Genomic DNA, 22524 nt, shown 5'->3' with positions numbered 1-22524 from the left:
ATTTTGCATATTGATGAGAATACAGTTTGTTCTTGTCATTCTATTGTCTCTTTTATGATTTTTATTGTGCCCTTGATCTTGGCAAAATCCTACAAATATGATGCCACATCAACATGCTTTTTGCCAAGGTGTCCAAAACAACCCAAAAAAAAAAGAGACCAATAGGTGTGCAAAAGGGGCCCTAATACTTGTGCAGCTGATGTGGCATCACATGATTGGTTGTTTTTCAATTATTGGTGAGCATCATAGCAATACCAACATTAAAGTCACAGAGTCACAACTATTAGTGCAATGTTGTAAAAAAATAGACATTAAATCAACAAGAATTGGGGTATTAAATCAACCACTTCTATTGCAACAATTGTAACATGCTCAAGTCCTATCCCTAATACCAATTTTTACAAAATTCTGTTTAATAGCTATCGGGAAATGGTTTTCAGGGAGACCGAAAGACGTTTTGAGGCTGAAAGATGTTTTTAAGCGTAAGACATGTATACCGGCAGTAAATCCTATTGGCTAATTAGATTTATGTTTAATCACAATTTCTGAAAATCTGACCAAAATCCTTCTTTCACGTGATTGTCTTCCCAAAATTTCGATCCTATTTTGCGGAAATACGGCCATCAAATTTAGGCGGTAAGATGATAATTGCCCTAAGCTCTTAGGTTTCATATTTTCGTTATTTATTCTCCGTCCAAGCGATATCCTCCCGCCAAAACAATTGTCACGGTTTTACATTGAGACTGCATATAGAAAGGAAAAGTCGGATAGAGGTGGAGTGTGCGTCATTCGCTGTATCAGATAAAGAGCGAAAATGCTGTGGGTAGACAAGTACAGGCCCAGGTCTCTCGATAAGATTATTGTGCATCGAGAAATTGCGGACAATTTAAAAAATCTGGTATTTTTTGTTTCTCATAGTTAATTCAGACTCTGTTTCCAATTGCAACAAGTTATATGTGATGATCTCACTGTCCTTCATATTTTTTATATATCTGTAATCGAATGCAATGTTATTAATGCTCTTTACACGAGAGGCTTCTAGCTTGAGGAGTTTAAAACGTATTCAGGTTCTCAGTAGGGAAAACTTAATGAATTGCTTAGGCATGGGTCTCATGAGGGGGCTTAAGCTCTATTTTTAAGGAAGAGGTGGTCGCATGAAGAATTTTTTTTTGTGCTGTTTGATTATTTGGAATCTTTTAAAAAAAAATAGAAGCTCTTACTTTTTAGGCATGTAAATTTGAGGAGGTGAAAAAGGTGTGGGGCTAGAAATTGCTCCACCAGCTTAGGGATGTTATCTGCCACTTGTCAAACATCTAAGTTTAATTTCTATTAAAAAATAGTTTTGGAGGGAAATAAATTATTTTTATATGTTCTAATTATGCACATACAAAGATATCATATTCATGAGACCACCAGCTTCCTTAAATTTCAGAGCATTTCACTAAAAATCTCAGTAGCTCCAGCTTTATTTTTTAGGAAGCTCCCCTCCATGGGACCCTAGCCTTACCTTTAGAGAAAAAAAGAATTAAAAAAAATCGAAGTCACCTCATGAATTTATGCGTAGAACTAAAAAAATATATATTTTCTTTGTGAAATTTTGTTTGGTGCTGAAAAAAAATCAAAGCAAAGTTGTGCCAAAGCCGCTAAAATAACAATTTATTTCATTTGGAAAGAAATGGAAATTTTTTTTCTTTATATTCAACTTGTTATAGCATTAAATTGAATATGGAAATAAATTATTTTTATATGTTTTAATTATGCACATACAAAGATATCATATTCACGAGACCAGCAGCTTCCTTAAATTTCGGAGCATTTCACTAAAAATCTCAGTAGCTCCAGCTTTATTTTTTAGGAAGCCCCCCTCCATGGGACCCTAGCCTTACCTCTAGAGAAAAAAAGAATTAAAAAAAATTGAGGTCACCTCACAAATTTATGCGTAGAACTAAAAAATTATATATTTTCTTTGTGAAATTTTGTTTGATGCTGAAAAACAATCAAAGCAAAGTTGTGCCAAAGCCGCTAAAATAACAATTTATTTCATTTGGAAAGAAATGGGAATTTTTTTTTCTTTATATTCAACTTGTAATAGCATTAAATTGAATATAATATTTTTGATCGAGTGGGCTATGCAAATGTAATTAATGCAGTATGTAAGACCTTAAACCAACTATTTAGGGGACTCGTGTGCTATTTTGATCTCATACATGCAGAACACAAATGAGTTATATTTCTCAGCTGAAATGGAATTGCACATTTGTTCATTTGTTGAAAGAACAACAAAGATTAGATATAACATTAAGTGGCAAATATTGCTAATTTTGTAATGATGTTTGAAAATGCCTGCTGATTAGGTCCCAGATCTGAACGTGCATTGTAATTTCAGGGTGTATATGGCCCAAACATGCATATTATTTAAGGGGAATTCACGCTTATCAAAATTTCAAAAAATAAATATGATGTCTTATCAGTATTCAACTCCATAGCTTCTGGATTGAACTAATTAATGCATGTTTTATGAGTAGTTGTGTAGAAGAACCTATCTCTCACGAGCATAAGCGATTCATGAAACATGCATTGCATCTAGCTGATGTACACAAGGATTAAACATCAGGATTTCTGAAGAGGCCACCCATCCCAGTACTACTTAGACTCAAGTGTGCTTAACCATGGAGCTTTCTGCAAGATTAAAGCCCACTCAAATTGCTATCCCATTTGCAAAACCTTCAGCTCATTATTGTGCCTTGTCAACCATTCATTATATAGCTCCTTTGCTCTTTCACTATCAATTAGGTAGTATTTTTCATAGTGTGTCAAGTTATGCGATGCTTTATTAGGATTCAGTTGTATAATTTTTGAGTCAAACTCACTGAGCTATATTACATGAGTAGGGATTCAAAAGAACCCATCTCTCATGAGCTTTGAGACTTTTTGAGAGGTCCCCTTATGGGTTTTTTTAGAAAGTTTCAATAACTCCTTCACTTTGTGATCCACCTTGTCTTGTGGATCCTCTTTTAGTGGATGTAATATATTTACTTGTGATCTATTCTCCTTTTTTACTTTGTGATCCACCTTTTTTGAGTTCTCATTTGGATACAAAGGAAATATTGTAAGCCCTCCCATTGGACTGGATATTCCTCTTTTTGGATGATAATATCCATTTTTTGGTTCCTTATTGATGGTAACATTTCCTTCACCACCATATTTATAGAAAAATGAACTAGTCTAGACACTTTGTTGTTGCTTCCTTCATGTACTATTTTGTAGTGGGAAGACTTTAAATGTGCATCTTTTTCTACTTCTCTTCATAATGTGGAAGAAAGTTGTTTGAATCTTGATGCAAGTGGACTTTCCTTATCATCCAATTCTTATACATCTTCATCAACTTGCAACTATTTGGTGCATCAATTCAGCTTTCTAGATTTTTAGAGGAGTAACATATCTCATTTGGCATCTTCATTGAACTGTTGATATGTTTATTTTCAAGCATTGTTATTGGTTAAGGAAGTTGTCTTGGGTAATGGGAGTGGTTTGTTTAAGTCGTTGCTTCTCTATTGGGTTTATTGTACATGGATGCCTCGTTATATCTCATTGCTAGGGCCCTTTTTGAATTTTTAGCCTTCGTTTATTGTAGAACACTCTCTAAGTTTCATTTTTAAAGTGCATGTTGGTGTGGTTATGTACCCTCCATTTACTTAAGCTTACTTGGGTAGTTAGTTTACACTAAGAAATATTAGCCTGTTTTATATTTTGAGTAATTAGGAAACTAGAAAAATAAGTTGACCAAGCCAACCAATAAGAGCTAAACTATGTTTCTAGCTCGTTGGTACTTGTCCCCAAATTTAGGATTTGGGTTGATCGTAATGTAGATATGGACAAGCAACTATAAAAACTACGGTTTTGTCTTGGAAGAGCTTGGGTGAACCTAGATGAAACTTGGACAAATCACATTGAACCATGAATGAATTCAACTAGTTTAGATGCATTTTATTCTATGCTACCCTGAGTTTCTGGGACGGAGACGGCAAGGGACGGGGTATATGTTTTCAGGATAGTGATTTTTTTTGCCAATTTTCGGGACGACTATATAAAAATAGGGAAAAGTAAAGATATAGGGAAATTTCAAATATTCATATGAAAACATGCACATATACATTATAGAACCTTAACATATAAAAAGTAGCAGAGTTCCTTATGGCAAATGTGTGTTAAATTGAGAGTCAAAGTCAAGCTTATAGAATTCATTGTCAAAATTCACGGTCTATATGCAAAAATTATGGGGACGTCCCCTAGAAGTCCCTTGCCCCCGGGACGTCCTCAGGATGGGGACGCCTGAAAAAAAAAAACCGGGGACGCGTCCTCGGGTAACGTAGATTTTATTTATTTTTTAATGTTATTGGATGCATAAAAACAAATCCCAAAGATTGCTAGGCATGATTTCAGTTTGTTGCTTCACTTCCACCATCTTTGCCCTTTTAATCACGCAAACTCCTTGCATGCAATTATGGTTGCAAAATATACTTTATGGCCTTAATATATTAATTGCAAAATATAAACTTAATAATTGTCCATATTTATTGTGATGGCCTTATATTATAATTGTAATTACAAAATATGACAATGGCAAAATATAAACTTTATTAAGTTTTACGTTGCAATTATTTAGTTTATTTATTTCTTAATATAAACTTTATTTATAATTGATTATTATATTATACTAGTTTTATTAATATTATATAAGGTTAATAAATATTTTGGCACACTAATAATATTAGGAAATATGTAGATGTTTATAAGTTTTATATGTTTTTCTCTGGACAAACCCAAAATGAACCCAACCCCAATTTTTTTGAATTGAATCCACAAATTGAATCCTGCGAACCTAAATCCAAACCAGTACTAAGATTGACAACATAGGAGTTAACAATGTAAACTTGCAAAACAAAATCAAGGGTGATGTAATATGGTCATTGTTATCACAAAAGCTTGCACCTTTGCCGAGCTATCAATTCAGCAACCTTGTGAAACATGGAAACAACCCCGAAGTGTGGGACCTTGCGCAAGGGGGATGAATCTCCGGAGAAGGCCGACTTCCTTCTCCATCAAGGTGCAGGTGTTGAACCAACTCAACACTACAAAACTAACTCCTAGGCCTATCCGAACAAATTGCAGAGGTAAAGGGAAAAGAGAATTGCTTGAAATCAAGGAAGGTGATGCACCAAGATAAGAGATTGTTCCTCTCCCTAACCGAAATGGCACAAGGAATCAACTGAAATACCTAAGAGATGCACAAACTTTAGTTGCATGAATGACTTGAACGCATGTATGGAGGTTAGAATTTGCTAAGTGTCAAGAGGGGAGAAGGATTCCCACAAGTCACACTTAGAAAAAACAAGTTAACACAGCATATATGGAGGGAAGGGCTACATAACATACACCGATGATGAAGGCAAAGAAACATACACAACATGCATAAGTTGAAGGAAGGCAAGAATGTAATTTCAATTCATTCAAAGGCCAAAGGCCAAACTTACAGTTGCAGAAATGCAAAAATAATTACAAGTCTTCAAGAGAAGAGAAAGAGCATAGGAAAGAAAAGTAACAGATTGCCATGAATTTAATGTCATTAAAATCGGCTCAGAACAAATTTTAATATAAATCTCAAGACAGTATGAAGATTAAAACAATAAATCATAAAGCCATCTACACATCAAAGACCCAACCGAAGCATATTCACAGACATAATTTTATTCCGGTAATCTATATGAGCATAGAGAAGTAAGAAAGAAATCCACACAACACGCTTAGAGGAGATTCTCGCCTACCTAGAAAACACAATACACCCAAGCTTGAAGACACGATTTGGAAGCTCTCAGTCCAGCCCATCTCTTCAGCAATCTCCTATCTGCAGCAAATCTTCCACCTCATATCTGGTTTTGGCTTTGAGTCGCTTTCATTACCACCAGTTACAGATTGGTAGGGTTCGCTTCTCATAGATGGAACACTATCACATAAGCTTATATAAAAAAAATCTGAAGTTGGAAAACCTCTTCCCATCAGTCTTCTGCAAAATCCGTCCATCCTCCTCCATGCATTTATACTTTTCAAGCGTAAATAGAAGGTCGATTTTTTATTGATAGAAACTATTCTAAATTAACATGGTTTCAAACTTAGCTAAGTTTTATTTGAAAAAGCTTTCTCCCTCATTAAATTTTATCCTTTCCTTGAACTAATCGATACCTTTCTAAATTTTCTCTTTCAAAATCTATTAAAATTAATTTGCCATTCACATTAACTTTTGATTATCTGTAATATCAAATCAGTTTAATAAAAGCTAAATTAATCAGTTACATTTAACTTTTAATTATTTAAACCATTAACTTAATTTGATAAACTTAATTAATGGATTATGTTTGGAGATTATATTATTATTCGTTGCATTCATTTAATGCATTTAAATATAATTATTTTACATCTAATTATGTTGTATAATTAATTTTACCATTTCATAAATTATGAGTTGTAGTTGTAATTTTATGATCAATAACAAGTCCTTCAAAACTACAAATAGTGTGGTAGGAGAGGGGCATCACACTTGTGGCTTCCTTGGATGTACAAAGGCTTTCCTAGCAAGAAGGGTCTTTCGAACATAGGTAGAAAGGATTGCTTGGAAGCTGTGACTGTAAAGAGAGAGAAAAGAGAAGAGTAGAGTGAATTATGCAAGACCAGTGTGTAGATTTCTTTCTTTGGAATGATTAAATAGTTTCTCATTTTAAGCATTACCTAACCTAATGCATACAAGGTTAGTTGGGTTGAACTTGTCACAAGTGATGGATATGATTGTGGTTGAACCTATAGTTTTTAGGTAGGAGATTGGGGGAAGGGTAATTGAGATGTGCTAGGATGTATCGAGTGGTATGTGTGAAAGAGAAGAGCTTGTGGAAGTGACCTAAGGGAGCATGCTAGGAAGTAAGGGGAAGGGTAAGTGAAATGTGCTACGAGGTATCAGGTGGCATGTGTGAGAGGGAAAGGTTTGTGGAGGGTGACCTGAGGGACTGTGTAGTGTGATTATTGCCAACTTCTCTTTTGTATTGTCACAAGTCACAAAACATAAGAGATGATAGTAAATTGGTATATGTATGGATGCCACTTAAGCAATCAAATTTCTTGTTGAAGCTCCTTTCTCTAATGAGGCAATTGTTGCTCTTCTTGCTCTTGATATGGTGGAAGAATGAGCATGGGAGAGCTTTTTGATTTTCCTTTGTATGGAGGTTTTCCAACAAACAATATCAAAAGCTGAACCCATTGTATATGGGCATTACATTCTTTTAAGTAGTTGGTCTTAATGCTATTTGCTTGGGTCTTCAATTTCAGCATGGCATGCATGTTGTTGTCAATATGAGCTAGCTAAGGCTACGCTCATCAAGGTTCTCTGCTGGCACAAGCCAATTGGATTCAAGGACATAACTTGTATAGAAAATATAATTCTCAACTCATGTAGAAGTTGGGGACATCTTCTGCTTAGTAGGGAGGAAATAACGACAATCATTTTTGTAATTTCTCTCTTCTTGTAATAGTTAGACAACTAAGTGAGGTGTATTTACATGTCCAGTTTTGGGGGTAGTTTGCATGCGGTTGCCCTTGTGTAGCCAACACCTAGGTCCCATCGTCATATTTGTGAATTGATTTGACCTTCATGATGAAGAGTGTATTGACATCAGTTTTGGCAGGATATCTCCTTTGTTCTCTTGTCATTCTATTTCCTTTCCCTAGTTTTTAGCAGTGAGAATAGAAGGTATATATCAGATAGGAATATCATTGTCTGGTACATGCATAAAACTGTAGGAATTGCATTTATGGTTCTTAACTTTGGCATTCTTGGTTGAATGTCTTTTTTTTTATATTAAATATAATGGGAAAACATATACAATATCACATTAAGTATCACGGTATTGGGTACTCCATGTCATTAGACAGTGAAAATTACCTACTGTTCTCTAGCATGCTACAGCCATACATAGTGAACCAAGGACAAAAAGGGTCCTATACATTGACTCATATACATCGAGGACCATATACATATAAGCTCTGTGTCCATACATTGCTTGACCATATACAAAAAGAATCTTGTACCTATACACGAACATCTAAAAACTAAGAGCCGAACTCATAGACAGTGCCAACTATTTAGTTATCCACCCAAGCTATCCACCCCAAGGGGCCTTCCATCCAGATGATGCTTTTGTTCCAGTTCATTGCCCCTACTGCAGCTAGCTATTGAGCCTGGTATTCCCTTTCCACCTGCTTGCCATCTCATTCATGAAGGCCTCCAATGCATTGACAAACATGGATCTCTCTATCTTAAACTTGGACCATGTGTATCTATGCGATAGCTCTGAGAGGTAAATTTTGGTTGTGCCATCTTAAATGAACCTCTCAAACTTTTTCTTTGTAAGCCTTATAACAATGGTGACCTACATTTCAACATTGAAAACAACGAGTCTTCTTAAAGACTCAATAAGCAATCTATCCTTACGTTGAAATTTCTCTTCATTCCTAAATGACCAAATAGTCCAAAGAATTTTGCATGATAAAAGTGCCCAAAAAAGATTACTGTCCTTTTTAATGCCATTTATAAAACCAAAAACAACATCATAGCAAGACAATTAATTAGAGAAATTGATTCCAAATATATTCTAGATTTCTTTAGCCACAACACAGTCAAAAGAAATATGCATGATAGATTCAGTAACTCTGCAGAAACTATAGACATCATTAACCTGTTGCTTATTTTTAATAGGCAGTCTATGAAGATTAAACAACCATTTAAAGCCTTTCTTTTTGGGCATGATAACTCTGCCCCAAAGAATGGTAAAGACTTTTTGCTAGTCATCGTTACTATAATTCAAGTTCCAAACAGAGTGAACATGAGCAATCAAATCAACATTACAACATAGAGTACTGTAAACAGCTTTAGCCTTGGTGTTCGTCAACAGGGTATCATCCACCCACGTGAATGATCTGAATCTGTCTTCAGCGACCGAACATTGCTTGGGCAGGTGTAAGCTGCTACATGCTTCTCACAACACAGAATATGTTCTCCAGTTGGAGGGAGGTAGTTGATACTTTAGGTTGAGAACATTCTAAGAAATTAGTTGACCATTAAGAATGATATCATTAAAATAACAAATACCCTTAGAATTCCAGCATAAGGGCAAGAGGCCTACCCTTGTGGGATAGATTCCATCAAATAGACCTCTCATTGCATAAAGAGTTATCATTATTGAGGATTCTATTATGAGAAACAAAGCTTCTAATACATTCGCATGCCTTCCATATCACTTTGAAGACATTAGAGCCGATTGAGAAGACTGGGAAATTACCAGCAATGAGGTCACTAAATGGAAGCAACTTCCAAGTCTTGGCCTGTTTAGGAACAACAAGTCTAACAGTATTCCTAATGAGAACCTTCCATGGTTGATTACCATCCAAGGCGTGAAAGGTCCATTTAGCTGCTAATGCAATCCCTTGCACCTTAAGATTCTTTAGACCCAAGCCGCCCATCTTCTTGTTTAGGCAATACCAGTTCCTCTTGACGGGATGCCATTTCTTGTTACCTCTACCATCAGACCAAAGAAAATTCCGAATTACTTTTTGAATATCATTGATTTGATAATTGCTGAACATCCACACAGAGGCGTAGTAAAGACTATAAGAGGAGAGAATCTTCTGGCATACTTGCATCCTTCCAGCCATGGACAGGTATTGCTTATTCCATCTAGCCAACTTGTTTTCAATTTTTCCTTTTATCCACATCCACATATCATTTAGACATGGGTTGATTGCAAAAGGAATACTTAGGTATCTAACTTGGTTAGATCCCCCATTGATAATTGTATTTGCTGAACCATGTAGGGGGGCCATCTTCCCATTCAAGCAGGGTGGATTTGGCAGAAGAAATCTTAGCCCTTGAAGCTTCACAAAAGAAAATAAGCTTCACCATCAAAGAGTCCATGTTTGTCTCTTCAAGTTCTAGGAAATGGACTGTATCATCAGCAAGCTGTATATTAACCAGGTCCTCTTTGTTAGGCAAAGAGATACCCTTGACCCTTGGGGAGAGAGTAGACTCTCTCAGAAGGTAGAATATAGCATCAAATGCTATAACAAAAAGGGCCAGAGCCAGAGGGCACCCCTGCCTAATGGATCTTTCCAATTTGAGGGATTGAGTATGAGAACCATTGACCTCCACCTAAGTAGAGGCATCATTAAGTAGAATCTAAACCATCTGACATAGCTCCTTAGGAAAACTGAATGAATCCAACATCACGATGAGGAAACTCCATTCAATTCGATCATATGCCTTTTCAAAGTCAATTAAGAACATAGCCACTTTTTGATTGGTGCATTTGGCCTATTTCATTGCCTCCCAATTGGTATAAGGTTTTCAAGTATGTATGTGCCCTTGATGAAACCAGTCCAATTATTACTCACAAAGTTGGCTAAGATATCCACTAATTTGAGTGCAATAATCTTGGCTAGTATTTTATAAGAAACATTTAATAGAGTAATAGGCCTCCAATTTTTGATAAGAGATTTGTCCCCATCTTTGGGGAGCAGTTTAGTTACCCCTTTTTTTATATTGGCTCCCAAAGAGCCCTTATTTAATGCTTCCTCATAAACCTATAGCAAGTCCAAGCCTATCCATTCCTTAGCATCTTTGTAGAACTCAATAGGTAAGCCATTAGGGCCGGAGGCCTTGTCATTGTTAAGAGTGTTGATGGCCTTAAGGATCTCCTCAATTGTGATTGGCTTCTTGAGCACATTAGCCTCCTTCGAAATTTTCCTTGGTATGAGGGCTTTGCACTTATCTCTTGCAAGCTAACTGGATGATGAGTTCGCTTAAGAGGAAAACAATTTCTTATAGTAAAGGAAGAATGCGTCTTTAATGTCATTATTGCCCACCAACTCTTTGCCTTCTTCCCATTCTTTATCGATCCTCTTTTTGAACTCCTTCTGTCTCAACAGATTAAAGAAAAACTTGGATCCCTTGTCTCCCTGCTCTAACCAGTTGATCCTGGCCCTTTGATTCCCTGAATCTTATAATTCTGAATGCCCCTAAGTGAAATTTTTGGTCCAAGGCAACAATTGCACTAAATCATGGTTGGTAGGGTCCATTTGAGTTTGAGCTTCTAGAATCATAAGGTTGTCAACCAAGTCCCTTTCAAGTTTCCTCTCATCTTTGGCTTTTTTCTTTTCCACTGTTTGTAGCAAGATCCTCCAGCTATTAACATTCTTATTCCATCTATTGATAGTAGAGACGGTGTGGCAGTCCCATTTATTAATCTGCCTAATCATGTAGATAGCACATCTAATATCCTGGTCCTTAAGTAGGCTAGTATTGAGGATGAAGTTATCATCCCTCTTATTAGGTAGCCAACATTAGAATTTAATGCAATCTGAGCTTTAATAGGATGGTGATCCGATAGGGTGTATGGGCATACCCTAACTATGGAGCCATCTTCCTCGTGTTTGAAGGAGAACAAATCTTTATTAGCATAAAATATATCAAGCCTACGGTAAGTCCTCCTTCCTTGTTGGTAGTTACACCAAGTGTACCATATAGATCCATAACCATTCGTCTTTCCTTCAAGAGGATCATAGAGTTTGAGTTTTTCCTTCATCCTGGCCGAGTAGAGTTTCACCCCACTTTTCCACTCTAGATCCAATCCTCTCGACTTATCTTCTTGATTCTCAGTTATGTTGAAGTCCCCTCCAATTATCCAAGGGATATCCGGGAGAATGCATAACCACTTCCATAAGTTAATTCTCTCTCTGTGATTGTTAGAAGCATAAAGGGAACACACTCCAAATTTATTGTCTTGGATGCAAATTATGGTCCACACAACTCTATTGCATTGGGGGCAACCATTAATCAACAACCTTATTATCCCACCCGCCTCCTAACAGAATGACAACTCCTCCTTTTCTTTATCATGTTTGGTAGAAAAGGGATTGCTTCTTTCTAGATAAATCTAAGGTTCACATCCAATGTGAACTTAGTGGATTTAACTTCCTCTAACAACATGATATCAATATGTTTATGTTCCATCAAAAACCACTTGACAACATATTTCTTGACTGAGGATTCAAGACCCCTAACGTTCCAAGATATGTAGTTCAAATCCATGAGACACGTTATTGAACAATGTCCATAGCAGCCTTAAAGATGTCAAAGCATTTAGTAAGCTCTTTGTTATTATCCTTCTTCTTCGGCAGAGGCGACTGCTTACCTTTAGGTCTCCCTCTCTTCCTTCTAGCTTTAGTGAGAAGGCCATTTCCAGCAAGAATCAACACCTCACATTCATCTTTCTTATTCTTTTTGACCTGATTTAACAATTGCTCCTCTCTAGAGACCAACTCATTGGATAGTGATCCAGTCTCCAGGTCAAACTCTAATGGGTGAGTTTCAGAGTTGTCTATTTTGAGACTCACTCTATTATTAGCATATGGAACTATGGCCAGGTCATGGTTCTCGGTAGAAGCCTCATTTCCCCTAAGAGGATCGACAATAATTATATCAAAATATGCATTATCCTTGTCAACACTAGAGTTATGGTAATTGCTAGAAGGATTGATGCTACTGTGAGGTTGGGATGAGTGGGTAGCTTGCATATCTCCAGGGGGGGAGGACCCACACTCAATCTCACCATCTTGAGGCTTCTCATTTGGGATAGGTAGATTATCTGACTCACCCAACATCACATTAGAATGTCTCTTTTCTTCGATATCCTAAACTATGGTTTTGACAAGAGAGCGGTTATTTTTTTTTAGTCACACTAACCATCGACGACAAAGATTAGGAATCATTATCCATTGGAATAAAGGCATGGTCAATGGGAGAGAGCTTGATAGGGGATTGTGAAACTTCAATCATACAATCCCTGTTCTTAAGCTTCTCCAGAACAAGCTGTTGAGCATTCTTCCTTTTGGTCTTGTGAGCCCTAGGCTGAATAAACTAGTCATGGGTATCTTTCTTGGCATTTCTTAGTTGAGATAATGAGATAGAGATAGCCAAATGAGGCAAGGGGTCAACATTGAATTCCCCAATTTTAAGGGATTTGTCAAAGGAGGGTAGATTAGTGGTTAGGGTGGTGATCATAGCCTCATCGCCTCCTTCAAGGAGTTGAGCCTCTCCAACATAGGCCCTTGAGCAACATTCGAAGTACCATCGGGTAGAGCCCAAACAAAAAGGGTAGGCTCACTAACTACTTGCTTTGGGAGACCCTCCTCAGAGAAGCTCTTAGGTTTATTAGGAGGTTTTTGCTTTGACAAAATAGGGCAATTCCTCTGAATATGGCCCTCACGCCTACATAGAAAACATGCATTAATCCCACCAAGGGTTTCGATAATGCAGACCATGGTATCATCATCGACATTGATTTCTATAAACTTGGGAAGATCTTTGCCCGGGTTAACTGAAATAAACTCTCTAGCATCCGTATGAGGAACTAAAGATTGGGTGTTATCCACCCTAAGCACCTTCCCTTTGGATTCCAACAATTAGGGAATAGAGGAGGGAGGTTTGTAACCACAATCCATCTAGGGCAAGATAAGGCCAATATCTATTTAGAAACAACATCGGAACCACTTGAGGGCCCTAAATGTACATTTTCCAATGGACCACAATTGTTTCTCAATCACTGTCATCTGGGATTTAGAATCATTGAAAAAAATAATAAAAAGCCCTTTTTGAATCATTTTGCAGAAGGACAGTTGAAACCCTAATTTCTTAATCCAAACATTTTTGAAACATTCGTCTAAAAATTTGCAGGCCGAGCACCTAGTGACATCCACGACCACGAGAAGCATAACAACATTTTTTAAACAAGACTTTTCATTATTCAAAGCATTGATCATTTCAGAATTAGGAGAAATAGTAAGGCTAGAGACAGAGGGAGTAGCTTGCTTACTTGCTCCTTCTAATTCACCATTACCTATGGAGAGGGTAACCAAATTCGTGTCGAACTTCGCAGATTTAGGGATGGAAAATGGGGTTTCAATCAATGCGGATTTGATGCCGTTTGCAAGGGCACCCTCATTACTATTGGCATGGTGAGCCGGATTAATGTCCCCATGAATTGGATTTCCATCCATACGGGCACATTAACGCACCCTACCTCACGAACTGAAACAAACCCACCAAACATGAGTGAGAAATGCAGAGAAAAAATAGGAAAGGAAAGAACGACTTACCTTAGTGGAGGAGGTCGTACGACCTCCTCCACAACCACGAAGAAGACCCCTGCACTGGGGGAACCCTAGGGATGTTCGCCTTTGAACTTGCAGAGCCTTTTTCCAAGCTCATTCAAAAATCGGTTGAATATGTCTTTTCTACAACCACAACAACATTATATGTATTTTTTTGCTGGTGAAGTGTTCTTTTTGTTTCTTGTCGATAATTTGAGTAAGATCTCTCCAACTTTACGTGATTGAGTATTATGGATGTCTTTTAAAAGAATCGAATTAAACACTTATAGGACATTCTTTTTGATTCATGTGTTTGCTTGATCATTTACTCTCCAATCTTTAACCTATATTCTTAACTGAAAATAATTTCATCTTTTTGTGTAAAATGGACTTCTAAATTTCTTTTATTGTCGCTGTTAGTGGAAATTGTGGTTACACTAACGTGTTTATGGTTTTCAAATTTCTGTTTGCAACCCTCTTTTCTTATTGATTATTTAATCCTATAACTGGCAAAAGCGTGATGTTATATATTTTAGGATGCTTAATTTCATTTTTAATTATATATGTTACATGATTATTTTTGGATTGAAGTGCTATGTTTATTTTGTTAGGTTAGTGAGCATGATTGCCCTCATCTACTATTTTATGGGCCACCAGGAGCTGGGAAGAAAACTTTAATCATAGCTCTTCTAAAGCAAATATTTGGTCCAGGGGCTGAGAAGGTTGTATTTTATTTTACCTTTATTTTGTTACTTAAGCTATTGCAACATTATGGACATGGAAAATCATGAGGTCTAATGCCTATTCTTTAATGCTGTGCAGGTGAAGGTAGAAAATCGGCCATGGAAGATTGAGGTAATTTGTTTATTTTAAATTTTTTATTTTTCACATGAAAGAGAAACAGAATCAATGCAAGTGTCATTAGTCCAAGGAGACTGCAGCGAAATCTCATTTTCTGGAACATTTAGCTTCACTGTTATTCTTTTTTTTTGTTTTTGTTTAAGAGATAAAATCAAGACTTGATATTGATGCTCAAAAAAAAAATCTTCGACTTTATTGATAAATAGACTTTTTTTACTCGTTCTCAAATTCATTTTGCTCCGTTTTACCAAACGGTTGAATCCAGTACCGACAGGTATCATTCCCCCGAGAATAACATTTTCCTTCAAGCCCTTCAACCAATCAATGTGACCTTCCTTACAAGGCGATTCTTCCAAGGGAATTTTAAATCACAACTTTAGTTATTAGTTACCACTTTTGGCTCATAAATTATATCTTTAACTAATTTAGGTTGCCATATAAATACGCATGAAAGCTTCCAATTGGAATACTTGAATAAAAACATTTTTAACATAACAAGGCACTATGCTAGTTGATTCTAAGTAATTGCTCTATGTACTTGCATACCACAGAGGGCTACATGTTTATTTGAGATAAGAGAGAAGGGAAGAGCATATGTTTTCCATTAGTAGATGATGTTCCACAAGAATGATCTTTAAGCTTTATCCTTTACAGGAATCACTTCAAAGGGTATTAATCATGTTCAACTTCTGTAACTTAGGAGGAATAAATCTTATGTTTGTCAAGTAATGTCTCCAATTTTGACTAGTTCATGGAACTTGCTCTTTTGTTTGGGCTTCATAAGTGCTTGAATTTTCTTCTTCTCTTGAAGTGACAGAATAAAATTTAATTTGAACCATCAACCGTTTGTCAAGCATTCTTTGTTCTATTGATTTTTTGGATAGTGTGCATGAAACAGGCAAGTTGCTTCGACATAATATGGAAAATATGCATGAGAAGAAATGAAATTGAAATGTGCAGCAACTAAATGGCAATGGCATATGGTGCCTTCCAAGGTTGGGAACTCTTGAAAGGGGTAGTGGGAATTGAATTATAAATAGATGCATTGGATTTTTTTTGTTTTGTTTTTTAAATCGCACATTTGAAAAGTTAAGCCATGGTCTTTGTCAATATTGAAAGTATAAATACAACGGTATTGACAGCTGGTCTTTTTATTGTTTAGATGAAGGTAAGGGTTGCTCCATTGAATGAATTATTTTTCATCTACTAAGATCTTACCGTGTTGAATGTTATATATGCAAAAAGGCATTGTACTTTATATCAACAGGAATGTTGTCGACATCTGCACTTCTCTATTTTGTTCTATATCCTGAAGCTCACGGTGTCTCAAATACAAAGCTTTCTAATTGATTATAATCCATTCAAAACCTCTGGGATCAGCCAACAGGAACAAGTTGCTGACGGTGGTGCTTGACAAGCTTGGGAAAATATGAAAATTTAAATCTTACGACTTGTGAAAAAGTTAGTATGTATTCATTGGCAATGTTTTGCTACCTTGTTGCTAATACTTACCTTTCAGCCATGTCTATTATCCTTTTGGGGCAATGGATGCACATATGTAGCATAGAGTTCACTTCTGTTTATTGAGATAGACGTTTTAGGGATTTCCTAAAGTGCATGCTTTTTTGTAATTCTGATGCTTCTATTTTTTTGGGATAATGTTTAATATTCTATTAAAAAACATTGGGAAAGTTACAATATTAAAATCATAAGTTTCTGAATAGGAATTAGGGACTGGTATGGGCACGTGGGTATTGTATGCTGGTATTGTGTTTTGTTTTGGGCTAGTTACATCTGTATTGTTAGACTCACCGATGGACTCAGTCCTCCAAGATCACTTGCAAAACCAAAAGATGCCTTCCACAAGAGACCAACAAGAGCAAAATAATTCTTGATTATGCAATGGATTAGATTGATTTTGGACATACAAAATGTACATAGATGCCTTGCTTATATAGGTAAGATTGAGGGTTAGGATTAGGCAAGATTGTGACACGTGTCTTAATCCCATGACATGAGACAACTAACATGACAATTATTAAATGACCTAGAACATAATAAGTAAATGTCAAGATAAGATAAGAGAAAATCACATGGCAACTAAGACTTCTAGAAAGATTCCTAGGACCTAAGTAAACATAACATGTGAATGTTGCAAATATGAGTTCTTGTTGTTATTGATGTCAAACTTGTTGATCTGGATGTGCAACTTGGTTACATTCCATTGTCCGGATGTGGTCAGATATAGTGTAGATACAATGGGATGGCAACGTGATCATGCGGATGTGTGGAATCTATTTGTAGTTGCTTTAGAAGGCTTATAATGATGTATCTTGAAGTTTTCAGAGCTTTACTGTTGGTTTCTAGGATATGCAGTTGGTGTTTAGTCAAATATGACTATTTTGGTGTCAGTGCACAAGAATGTGCTGCATTCCTATACTTGCTAGTGTTTAGGTAAGGCGATTTGATTATTCAGTGTTGTGGATATTTATTGATGCTATCTTAGGCATCCGCAAGTACTCTTAGTGGTCTGCATTGAAGTTTGTGCAAAGTTGTGGTGGTGTGCTTTGACAGTTGTATGATTTGTACCTTTTGGTTTGTGTGGTTGCGTGTGGATCTATGGGCAATGTTTTAGGATGGATAGGAAGGTGCTGACTTAGTGTGATGTCTCACATGTCTTATTTTTCTTTCCGCATTATATTGGAGTTTGTTTTTGGGCCGATAGTTATGTATTTGCACGTTACATCTAATTAGGCCGACCTAATTGATGCCATCAAGGTTGTGGTTGATATATAAAGGATGAAATCATTGTGTAAAGGTATATAGTAGTTGTGTGTGTTGTGCAAAGTGTATGTAAAGCAGTACAGTGGTTCGAAAGCATCTCATAGCAGTGATGAAGACAATATTTGATATGTTTTGAATTGTGAATTGTGATCAGCATTGCAGTGGATGCGGTTCTTTACAATTCAACCCTATTGATGTCTTTTTATTTGGAGTATTGTATCTTGCCATGAAGTCATCTTCAGGTTGTGTAGGTCTATTTTATATCTTGCCCTAATGTTGTGTGCCTTAGCTTTGGAAGTCATCTCAAGGGCAGTGAGCTCCTTGGCCTTTGACCTAAACATTGTAACTTAGTTATTCATATAGTGAGATGGTTTTCATCGTGGTTTTTCCCTATTTGGGTTTTCCACTTAAAAAACTTGGTGTTCTTGTGTGGTTGTTTTTGTGGTTTCAGTTTTTTACTTTCATGTATAAAGTAATGGAATGAATGATAAGTAAAAAAGGGTAATTCAGATTAAGTTTTTGTATATGCTAATTCACCCCCCACTTTCAGCATTCGGTAGTGTTCAATAATTGGTATCAGGGCAAGGTACCTGAAGTTACGGCCTAACAACTTAGGTAGGTCCTGGTTTTGAACGCTATGTTTTCTGAAAGAGTCTTGGATGCTATGGAACAACACGAAGGAGACAGTGATGTTGTGGTAGACATGGAAAGAGAATTGAGGCATGCTGTAGCAGATTTGGACGAAAGTGCAAGAAAGAAGAAGATAAGATCTCCTTTTTAAGAAAGCTATTTGATGAAGGAAGGAATGCTATTGATGATCTTGAAACAAAGCTACGTGACAAATCCAGAGAATGCATCAAACTAGAGGAAAAAGTGGAAGAAGAAGAAAAAGAGGACACAGTGTCTCTAGTCAGAAGAAAAAGATCATTGGTCACTCTGGAAGTGACCCCTGTCAAGAAAAGAAAAGAATTCAAGAAGAAAGTGCCTACAAAGCCTAAGGAGAAGGAGAACATTGAAGATGATCCAAATTATGAGCCTTTGGATCTTGACAGTTTGGTGAATGTGGTATGTGAGCATAATTCATTGGAGTTCTCTACTGGGATGTATTCGGATGCACCTTTGGTAGACAAGGAGAAGATCGAGAAGGTGGTAATTAAGTATATGATTACCTTTAAAAAATCCGTAGATGAAATTGAAGAGAAATTGCCCAAAAAACTTTTGGAGGTATTAACAAAGAAAAGGAAGGTTGTGGCGATGGAGTCAAATATAAGGACTCAAGCATTGGATATGGTAACCAGTTCACTGTCAGAAGAAGAAAGGACAATAATCAAATATGTCTTAAACACAAGATTTCAGGCAAAGGAAAGAGTGAATTTGATCATGGGAGGAGATCCAAAAGACATCAAAAGAATAACAAGACAGATTGGAAATGAAGCCATGGAGGCTATGGAACAATTAAAGGTTACTTTGTCTTCTCCTCCGTAGAAGACATAGGATGTTGTTTGGAAGAGCTAAGCAGTCTAGCAGATTCAGAAAGGAAAACAGATGAGCAGAAAAAGGAGAATGTTGATTCAGATATTATTCTGGATTATTAGTTGAATACAAAACAAAATATGATGGATGTTGCTGAGGAGATTCCACAAGAGACTAGAGAAGAAAAGGAGAAAGAGATCCGAAGAAGGACACAATAGAGGAAGTAAAGAAGGATGAGAAGACAGAAGAAAAGACAGAGAAACCAGAGAAGGAAGAAGAGAAGAAAGACAATTTGGAGAAGAAGCAGATGAGTCCGGTAAAGGAGGAGTTTAGAAGAATGTCAGTGGGAGAATATCCGAACTATCTGGAGATTTTGTATCTGAATTACTACAGCTGCAAATGAAGTGTGGACTAGTTGTAACATCATGTGTTGCAGGTACCAATGACACAAGGTAAGCTAGACGTAGATAAGTTGTCGCCCCTTCATATGCTACATTTGGGTGATGTTCTCCATCACATAGCAAGGAAGAAATACATCATTTCTAAGGTGGATTGTATTGAATTGATAAATAACATAAAGCTTCTCCATAAGAAACTTTTGGATGTGAAGATTGATGAGTCTCTTAATGATGAGGAGCAATTGCAGGCTCTTCTGAGTGGATTGAAGAACTGTGCTTCTAACATGGAAGCAACAATTTTGGTAGATTTTGAGAAGATGGTAGAGAAGAGGTCAGGTGATCTGGTGAATAAGTGTGCAGATGCAGACAACTGGTTGCAGGAGAGTATAAGTGGTTTTGATAAAAGTGTAGATAATGCTGTAGAGGTATATCAATTTTGTCACAAGTAGCCTGAATCAACTCAAGGTATACAGGATCAGATAAACATTTTCTGAGAATCGAATTGTAGAGTTGTCTAAGTTAGTAAACTTTAAGGAAGATGGAGATGGTAAAGGGAGAGTTCAGTTAGATAACCTTTACATAAAGCCTAATTTAGTAATAAATCAAAAAGAATAGATCAAGAAGGATCTCTACTGGTTGAGAGATATTATAGATGTGTACTTCACCACTATGGTGAAAATTCTTAAAGACTCTTAGGAGTTAAGCAAGTCAGTGAAGGTTTCAAGAAGTTGTGAAGGGGTAGAGAATCTTCTATTGAAGATGGAGAGTTAGTGTAACCTTTTGGTCTCTGCAGGAGCTGGAGTACTGCTTGGGCTTAGCTAAAGTTCGTTCAGTAGTGTATCATATCCCCAACTTAGCAAGGTGGTTAAATAGTTTTCCAATAAGAAAATTTTGATTGTATAAATATACAGACATGTTAGTAATACAATTTTGGGTTCTAGTTTTGAGGAAGTGTTGTAGATAGGGGGAGCTGTATATAGGTTGTTGAGTTTTGTTGTAAGAAGACACCCTTTGTCTTTGATGTCAAAGGGGGAGTGATTTTGGTCTCTACTCTTGACTGCATCACAGAACAACTGGAATAATTGCCATGAAAAAAGGTGAGACCTTCCCTCTCCAAATCAGCAGGATACAAGTGGGATTTCAGTATAAATCAGCAATTCTATTAACATGAAAAGTGACAGTACTATGCAGCAGAAAATCAGGCAATGGACTCTTCTACTACTTAGTCTTTGTCTCTTCAAAAAACAGTAACTAATTGCTCTGCCAAATTAGCATTCATTGTCCCATACTCGAGTAGCCACCTGTTCCTTGCTCTGCCAACAGATGTTCTGGGTGCTGCAGACCTTATTAAAGGGCCCCAGTAGTTTCATCTTTCTCTCTTTCCTTCTAACACAAATCTTTATCCATTTAATATGCAGCAAACAAGCCCCCCTAAAGCTGATTCATTTATTGAGAGCCTGATATACCATTGACTAACGAGATGGTGGGGTGCCCAACAGCTGGTCCCAATCACACCCTCACACCACTGTCTTCCTCAAGAAAAAATGCACAATCTTCAAAATGCAAAGAATCCTCATTGCATATTGCTTTGGAAAACATAAAAAACTCCTTGCAAGGGCCTTTGGTTACAATGGACACAAAGGAAAAAGAAAATATTCTCTTTAGCAGATTGGCTCTCTTTGGGTCACCTACATCCAGGAGCAAAAGAGGAATGATCTTTTGCAGCAAAATGGTCTGTTGAAGTAGACAGTTTGTGAACCTAACGAGGCAAAATTTTGATCATCCTTCAGAAGAAATTGTCACAAGTGAAAGATAGAGGCATCACCTAGCAGGGGTAATGCAACATAACCAACAACAAATTACAACTCACTTTCCTGCAAATGCCATGGTGATTCTTTGTGTTATGGAATATGTTGGACATCCTATGCATCATCCAACTAATGAAGGAGCAGCTGAGGAGGGTGGGGGTGAACTCACCGAGTCTATGATGTCTGGAACACTGGAAAGTAGCACAGAAAGAAACAGCATTTTCATCCCAAAGGAACACTTGAAGATATGCTGCTCTATTTCTATGCATACCACTGAATTATCAGTTTCTATTCCCAAGTTTATGACGGTTTCTGCTTTTATTGACACTAAATAGCTTCTCTAGTGCAGCTGTAATGACCCCAATTGGACAACATTAGGGAATAGACAATTTCCCTAGTGTGTGCAAGTTGAAATAATTGTAAAATACAAGCTCCCACACCGTGAGTTGATTATCTGGATTTCTTTGTTCCGTCCGCAACTGGATCAAGCTCATTAGAACCCATCAAGCTCATGCTGTAGGACATGCGATGAGAAAATGAAAGCATGCTCAGGTAGGCTCCTCGTTTACTTCCGGTTGAACAACTAGAATATCCCGATCCCTGTACCTTTCTATCCTGGGGCCCTAACTTCTATGCATACCACTGAATTATCAGTTTCTATTCCCAAGTTTATGACGGTTTCTGCTTTTATTGACACTAAATAGCTTCTCTAGTGCAGCTGTAATGACCCCAATTAGACAACTTTAGGAAATAGACAATTTCCCTAATGTGTGCAAGTTGAAAAAATTGTAAAATACAAAATGTAGAGTGCTAAACTTTACTGAAATTTATACTGATTAGCAATATGTTGAACTTACAAAGCCTTATCAATCAAAATACACAATTATGAACAATGGATCCAATATCCTACAATTTGATATGAATTTTGGAACCATCAAGTGGTGAAAATATGA

At 36.8% G+C, this 22524-nt stretch overlaps 1 protein-coding gene across 1 annotated transcript in view; it reads left to right on the top strand.

Annotated features, from left to right (window-relative positions):
* The first annotated feature begins 452 nt into the window (after positions 1-452).
* The window catches only part of LOC131070906 (replication factor C subunit 3), a 67666-nt gene continuing 45594 nt past the window's right edge, over positions 453-22524 (top strand). Inside the window, exons 1-3 of the mRNA XM_058006578.2 lie at positions 453-898; positions 14859-14969; positions 15070-15102. Of these exons, the coding sequence (XP_057862561.1) occupies positions 815-898; positions 14859-14969; positions 15070-15102 (228 nt within the window). The 5' untranslated portion in view covers positions 453-814. The remainder of the gene's footprint in view (positions 899-14858; positions 14970-15069; positions 15103-22524) is intronic.

Source organism: Cryptomeria japonica, chromosome 1, assembly GCF_030272615.1.
Source record: "Cryptomeria japonica chromosome 1, Sugi_1.0, whole genome shotgun sequence".
Lineage (NCBI taxonomy): Eukaryota > Viridiplantae > Streptophyta > Pinopsida > Cupressales > Cupressaceae > Cryptomeria > Cryptomeria japonica.
Note: the sequence above shows the minus strand (reverse complement) of the source record. Positions and strands in the feature narration are given on the sequence as shown.